This window comes from Pteropus vampyrus, unplaced genomic scaffold (assembly GCF_000151845.1).
Source record: "Pteropus vampyrus isolate Shadow unplaced genomic scaffold, Pvam_2.0 Scaffold261, whole genome shotgun sequence".
Taxonomy (NCBI): Eukaryota; Metazoa; Chordata; class Mammalia; order Chiroptera; family Pteropodidae; genus Pteropus; species Pteropus vampyrus.
In genome coordinates, this window is record NW_011889042.1 from 2,384,625 (window position 1) to 2,392,259 (window position 7,635).

The 7,635-nt window shown below is 39.4% G+C and overlaps 1 protein-coding gene across 1 annotated transcript in view; it reads right to left on the reverse strand.

Moving 5' to 3' along the window:
• Positions 1–7,345, reverse strand: part of PPM1E (protein phosphatase, Mg2+/Mn2+ dependent 1E) — a 123,903-nt gene extending 116,558 nt beyond the window's left edge. The window contains exon 1 of the mRNA XM_011375071.2: positions 6,723–7,345. Within this exon, the coding sequence (XP_011373373.1) occupies positions 6,723–7,177 (455 nt within the window). The 5' untranslated portion in view covers positions 7,178–7,345. The remainder of the gene's footprint in view (positions 1–6,722) is intronic.
• Positions 7,346–7,635: the final 290 nt, after the last annotated feature.

Here is a 7,635-nt window from a genome sequence, read left to right on the forward strand (position 1 = left end):
AGTTACCTCTGGGAAGAAAGAAAAGGGAATGGGTTCAGGGAAGAGTGACAATAAAGTTTTCAATTCCATATGAAATTTTTATTTCCTTAAAATAATCTTAAATAATTATAATAATTTGTTGAAACTGCATGCTGGGTATATGGATTTTTTGCTTTATTATGTTCTAAATGTTTAAATTATTTCATAATGCCAATAATCTTTTTCTTATATATATCTACTTAGAGGGCAAACTAACAACACCATATTAAAGGACATATTAAAACTATATATCAAAGCCTTAAATATGTCTTTTACCATAGTCCCAACACTAGGAACATATTCTGAGAAAAATCAAAGGTTTGCTTAAAGGATGACCTTCACGATATTCTTAGAGTAACTACAAATTCGTTACACCTAAAATGTCGAATAAAATTGTGATTATTGAGTATTCATTTAAAAATTGCATAGAATAAAATGGAAGGTTGGGTGAGATGTGTGGAGATAGATGAAAGCAAGATTTGCCACAAGTTGGTCATTATGGCTGGGTGATAAGTACAATATTCTACTTTTTATATACTTTAAATTTTCTATTATAAAAAGTCTTGAAATGTGAGAATATCAAAATTTACTAAATTCAAAAAAGTTTAAAATAGTAAGAACAGTATCTTTTTAAAAATCTCTTAGTTCATTTATTGGATCAGCAAATATTTATTTTGTGTTGTATATGTGCCTGTCATTATTGACCTAGGAATATGATGGCAAACGGGTAGCTTATAATCTAATGCAACTGTTTCCAAACACTAGCTCAAGAACCCCGTTAAAAAATTTGGAGCATCATGAACCCCGCCATATGTGTATGTGCCTCCCTCCACATCCCCCTCTCAACATATACACCCATGCACACATGCACGCAACACTCTCACACTATTCTAAAATATTCTTCAGTATTCGAGTAAGCTATTTCACATAGTCTACTTAATAATTCCATTTTTGCTGATTTCTCATCAGATATGATATCTATCATCTTTTTAAAAAACTAATTTAACTAAGGATGGAAGAAGTATAGGCTCTTTTGTTATTTCTTATGCTTGCTTGCATTACAAATATGTTCAATCCAATATTTCTTTGTAGGATTTTTTAAAGCCAGGTGTGATTTTATAAGAGTTAATTCTGTTAAAACCAGGAAATATAATCAATAAATCCATTTAATCAGCACAAGTAAACTAATACTTTGTAAGGTTCTGAAAATTGGAAGGAGGGTACCACTGTCAACTCCTGTAAGCTGTGAAATTTGCACTTCATCAGGATACCTCATTTGCCATGTGTGACATGAAATCAGTTGTCATAACAAGCTGCCAATCTCCATCAATATATCAAATATTAATAGCACTTAATTTCGTATTTTGTACATGAGTAAATAGATTGTAATATTTTCTTCCTTCATCCCAATGGGGTAAACCTCATTTTGAAATCCATTGGTCTAGTAAAAGATAAAATAATGAATTAAACGAGTACTATAAAAGGAATAAGCATTGAGTATTCTGGAGGGGCATATGGAAGAGACACCTAAATCATTATGAGGGTGAGGATGGTGAACAAAGGAAGGACTGTTAAATGGAGACCTAAAGAATGGATAAGAGATTGAACTGGATGAGGTGGGAGTTGGCGGAGCACGGTGTTTCAAGCTCAAAGAATAATATGTGTGAAGGTTCAGCGGTAAAGCCCAATACAGTATATTCAAATTAATATATTAGTAGTCTAAAATAGCTGAAGTATAGTTTCTAGACGTGTAGAGGTGGGATGGGGTGGATGGATAGTGATTTAGATATAAGGCAGACAAGATTATAAAGCCTTGTGTGGATTTTATCTGGAGGGCAATGGAGAGATAAGTGATGAAGGTATAATAAAGAATTTGGCCTTGCTTAAAGAGAGATCTGGCCTTTGTCCCTGGCTCCTGAGAGGTAACCTCTAAACCCCTGGAATTTCTGGAGTAATGGGAGTGTCTTTGTTATTGTTGGGGGGGCCCCTTGACCATGTAGTACCTCACCTAGGGAGTTATGGGGAGACTGAAAACTAAGTTCAATCATGTGGGCAACCAATTAGTAAGTTATAATAGAAACTGAAGGTCAAGAGACATGTTTGGGCTGGCAGTACTCCATGTATATTGCTACACATCGATCCTAGGAGCGTAAAACATCTCTTGAGGACAATGGAAGCTTCTTATTTGAAACCCTCATAGATTTCGTCCCACGTATCTTTTCCTTTGGCTGGTTCTAATTTGTATCTTTCTCCCTATAATGAACCATATCCATTAGTATAACTGCTTTCAGGGAGTTCTGTGGGTCTTTCTAGTGAATTATGAAATCTGTGGGTGGTTTTGAGAAAAAATTTATAAATGGTGCCAGAAGAATGGTCTTATATAGACTCTTCCTTCTAACTTTGCAGTTAGACCCTAACTGGTTGCAGCTGAAGTTAGAAGTCTTGGGCAGACTTAATAGTCTGCAGGACTGTACCTTTAACCTTGCAGTCTGGCTAACTCCAGGTAAAGAGTAAAAATGTTTAAGCAGTGGGTGACGATTAGACAATGTACATAATCTAGATTCCAGAAGAATCACTTTGGCTACACTTGGGAGAGTATATTGCAGAAAAGTGAAACTAGCAAGAGATGACAATGACAGTGGGAATGGAGAGGGGCATATTTATAAGATATTTACAATGCAAAATTGACTGAATGTGACCAGTGAGAGGTGAAATCATGGATGGACCCACCAGAAAATCAGGTTTTAGTTTTGTTTGCGGGGAGATAGAGGGAGTTGGAGGATTGAATTCAATTTGGACAGTTTAATTTGTGAAATGTTTTAGACATCTCAGTAGAGCTGTTCCATTAGCAGTCAAAGCATGTACGGAGATAGAATCTGGAGCCTTAGAATAACTACAATTACCAAAGCCCTGGGATAGACTGATGTCGACTACAGACGAGTCAACCAGACTTGAAAAGGCCAAGGACCAAAAACCTCAGAGAATAAGGGGAAGCCTGAGAGGTAGGAAAGAATCTGAAAAGTACGGTTAACAATAAATAGCTGGCATTAATTTTCTTCTTTTTGCTAATGTGAATTTTTTCCACTTCTAAAAGTGAACATTTATTACTTTTTAATAAGAAAAAAAGATGTAGTTTTAAATGAGTATTATAGCATCCATGTATTTTTCTATTTATATATATGAGACAAAGTTTAATGGTTTTCTGACCTTTCTCAAAGTCATTAATGATTCACATAATTCACAATTCAATTCAATGAATTATTAGTGTCTATAATCAACGATTTTCTTTTCCAAGCCATTTTTTAAAAGTACCCACCTTCATTACTACTGTAAGCCATCTGAAACTACTTAACTTTGTTAGGCTGCTAAGATATCTGTCTTCTCCCTGAGTAATTCACCCCAGGCTAAATGAATAACTAAGGAAGCACTGCTCTAAAAATGTAATGACATGTAGCTCTAGAAATGACTTGAGAGTATTTGTTTCTTCGGGATTAATAGATTTATCCTCAGTAAAGTACAGAGAAATAAAATACACAGTATTGACCCATGTAACCTACACAAGTAGCTTCATATTCGCATTTGCTCTAAGATCACTTTTAAATTTTTTTATCTGCAAATTATTTCAAAGCTATAAAATATCTCACGCCATCTCTTTTTCAAAGAGATTCTCTCATTGACCTCAGAAATTCTAATATTATGTAATTAGAATATATTTAATTATTTTTCTTTCAAAATGTTACATATTGTTTTTATCTAGGAGAGGAATATCTGAATACGTATTTCCCATTTTCAAGCCCAAAGGCAAAAACTTTATCCCAAATACTGCTCTGAATAACTTTTGTTGCTAATTATAACTATGTTTTGTCCATTTAAACCTTGATCCTTTACTTATCTAAATAACTGCTTATCTCTAGCTAGTGCTGAGCTTTGAGTTTACCAAAATGAAGAATGATAAATATATCTGCTGTTCCTATTTTAAAACTCTTTTGAAAGAAGAAAAATATTGAAAAACATTTACTATATTTTTTTTAAAAGTAAATTTTCAACCAGTGTATACATAAGGCAGTATTGAGAAGCATCTTTATTTTTTTCTTCAGAGAACTTGTCCGCTTAGCAGCTACATAGTATATATTTCTAAACTACCGACAGAAAAAAACACACTGTAGAGATTTATAAAATTGGCATTAACACAATTTTATTTTCTTTTTACACTAGTCCCAACTATCAAATTGGTGAATATATAGTCGAGGTAACTTCACTTAAGAACTTTGGCACAATTTGATAAGCATGACAGAGTTTTTTAAAAATAGTAAGAATTCTCAGAATAAACAGACTAGATGGGTATTTGAAAAAATATTTTGGAAAAAAAAAATTTTTCCCCAAATAAATGATTCCAACATATTCCTAATCAGAATTATTTTAAAGTATTTCCTAGGAAATTTGAGAACCCAAACATCTCAAATATGTCAGGGAGAGTTTTGAGGTTCATTGATCATGCTGAGAAATGTTGTAATCATTTGTACATAATCTGTCATTTCTGAATCTGGATCCATCGTTTTCTCATCTGTAAAATAAAATGCTTGGAGAGAAAATGATCTATCCCTACAGTGTCTTCCAGTATTGATTCCTCTAAGTGATTTGATTTCCTTTTATAAATAATGAAATAAAAACTAAAAGCATTAAAAATATATTTTTTTAAACTGTGAAGGTTTTTTTTCTTTTTTGGTTTGTTTGTTTAAATCTGTTAAGAATCTTGAAGTTACTTTACATAAACAAGCCAGCCATTTTATATCTGAATAAAAATAGGTTAATAGCCTCTGCACAAAACATAGTATAAATATCTCTGACTTAAAGCGAAATATTTTCCAACTTAAATTTTGCTTCAGATCCAAACTTCTTTTCTCAGATACTCATTTTATCAATTGAATACTTTTTCTAGTTTATATGTTTATTAAAATTAATCTTGCTCCCCTTCCATATGGAAAAACACACATCTACTTGTCATCATCTTTATACAGATTTTATTTTAAAAAAAACTTTCTTGAATGGCAAATGTTCATGGTTGTTCTAAACTAACAAGTCTCTTTTTAATGGACACTCTTTAATGTCTAAATGTGTTTAATTCTGCAACTGCATTTGTAAAGATAAGAAATGTCAAAATACAGTTAGTCTGATGCTGAGGTAAATTCTTCCAGTTTGGTAAACATTTCCATTTTCTTTTTAGTAGAAAGTTTTAAGCGTCTTTACGTAGTGTTAAAAAAATGACATTTCGTAAGCCCTTTTCTATGATACTACACAAATACTAGAAAGACTATAAAATGCTAATACTGTTTGTCTCTGGGTGGTGGTATCACACGCCATTTTTTTTTTTTTTCATTTCCCAAAAAGCATTACTACTTTGGTAATCAAATAGTATTTCAAAATTAAATTTTAAATAGCCTATAAAGTGTGGAACATCAACACAGTCCACTTCTACAGCAGATATGTTAAATACTTTTTGCCTATTGATAAGCTTCTGTTTTAACAGAAAAATGATTTGATCAGCTGTCTTTCAGGTCAGATGAAGGCAAAACATTTACTTTCCAGGCCCTTCTCTTAATTTTGGCTTTTGTGAAAATCCAAGAAGTGAGTCTGAATTTAATTGCAGTGAAGCTTGCAGTAGTAAACTTTCGGGGGGCCAGAATAACATCTGTCATTACAACTATCAACAGAATGGCAAAAGATTCCCAAGTTTACCAGTGTTTCCAGAAACTTGTTAATATTCTCCTCCATCATTATTTCAGAACAATTCCATTTAAAAAGAGTCACAATTGTAAAACGTTTCTATTTCAAGCCCATAAAAAACAGAACTGGGATGAAAGGCAAAGCCTTGACCTTTCTATTTTCGACTCTCATCTGTGTAGCGAAGCCATCTGCTTTCTCTCCCCTACCCATCTACTTAATGGACTGAAAATACTGCACCTAATTGCAATTTTATCAAACCAGCCTGACTTTTCCGCTTTAACGAATTAGGGCTTCCTCAGATATCTTTCACCTGAAGCCTCGCTTGTAAAATTTTGCTTACCCTTCTCTCCCAAGTTCTCTCCACTTCCCTCAATCATGAAATATCAACTATCTTTAAACCAGGATACTAGGCTCCTGTGGATTAAGCCATTTAAAGAGCTCTACACTTTCAGCATTGAGCGCCTGACGGAAACATCTACTCTCGTCTCTCCTCATGTGGCTATGGGGCCGGTATTATAATCAATCATTGTTGCGGTTACGCAGGAGGCACCTCGCAGCTCAGCCTAGAACCGAGACGCGTCTCTTAACGCCGCCAAACAACAAGGCACTCAGACTGGGAAAAAGACGGACAGAGGGAAGAACACCTCCGGGAGGAAGGGAGCTGGGAAGAAGAGGGAGCTCTCAAGACTGGAAGAAAGGACCTTCGAGGCACGAAGGAGAAAGGGTGTGTGAAGTGCAGCAAGAAGTGGGCGGTCGAAGTGAAGCGGGAAGAAGGGGCCGGGGCCAGCGGGAGGGCGCGGGGACCCAGGCGGGCGTGGGCAGCTCGCAGCTCACCGCTGGACTCCGAGCAGTGGGGGCGCTTTCAGCGGCGCCCAGCGCGGGTGTGGAAGGGTGGGGGGTGAAGAGCGGAAAAGAGCAGTTTGAGGGGCGGACGAGGCAGGGACAGCGGGCCCACCCCTGGCCGAGCCCCGCTACTTAACTATTTGTAGAGCTGCTGCAGGCACAGGTCCAGGCTCTCGCCCTCCACCTCTTCGCGGGTGATGCGCTCCGACAGCGGCCGCGGGAGCGGGGGCAGCGGCGGCAGCTGGGGCTGCGGCAGCGGCGGCACAGCCGACTGCCCCGGGGCGGCCGCCGCCTCCTCTTCCTCGCCCTCTGCCGCCGCCACCGCCTCCTCCTCGACCGCCTCCTCCTCGGGTTCGGGGTCTTGCTCTTGCTCCCCCTCCTTCGTCGCGGCTATCGTGACCGCCTCCTCCCCAGGCTCTTCGACCGAAGCCTCGGCCCCCTCAGCCGCTACCAGTTCGGGCTCGGGCTCGGGCTCCGACTCGGGTTCGGGTTCTGGCTCCGGCTCGCCGCCGCCGCAGGGTCCGCGAAACTCGCCCAGGAATAGCTCCAGGAAGCGCCGGTAAGTTTTCTCCTCCGGGCTGCAGCCGGCCATAGCTGCTCATGCCCCGGGGCCGACCGGAAAGTGGGTGGGGGGAAGCCCAGGAAGGGGAGGGGGCTGCTCTTGAGCCTCCGGCTCCCGCAAGGGCGGTTAACGGCCGCACCGGCACGAGCGATCAGCACTAGGTTGCTTGGAGAGGGCTCCCGCAGGCGTGCGCGCTGCCGAGCGACGACGTGCGCGGCCCGGGGTCGGGGGCGGAGCGCGCCGCCCCTCGGGTCTGGAGGGAAAGTTGGTAGCGGGCGCGCGCTCAGGGTCCAGCGGAGGCCCACCCTCTAGCCCTCCAGAGAGCTCAACCCACGCTGCCTAGAGACTATCGCCATAGCAACCTGCTCTAATTAAGAATTTCAGGGTCCCTCCCGTCGAGTCCGCGTAGTCGAAAAGACGTTCGACTCGCCCGCTCTCCAACCCTGAATGTCTTTCTTGAATGGATACCCTAGCCTCAAGTGGATGAA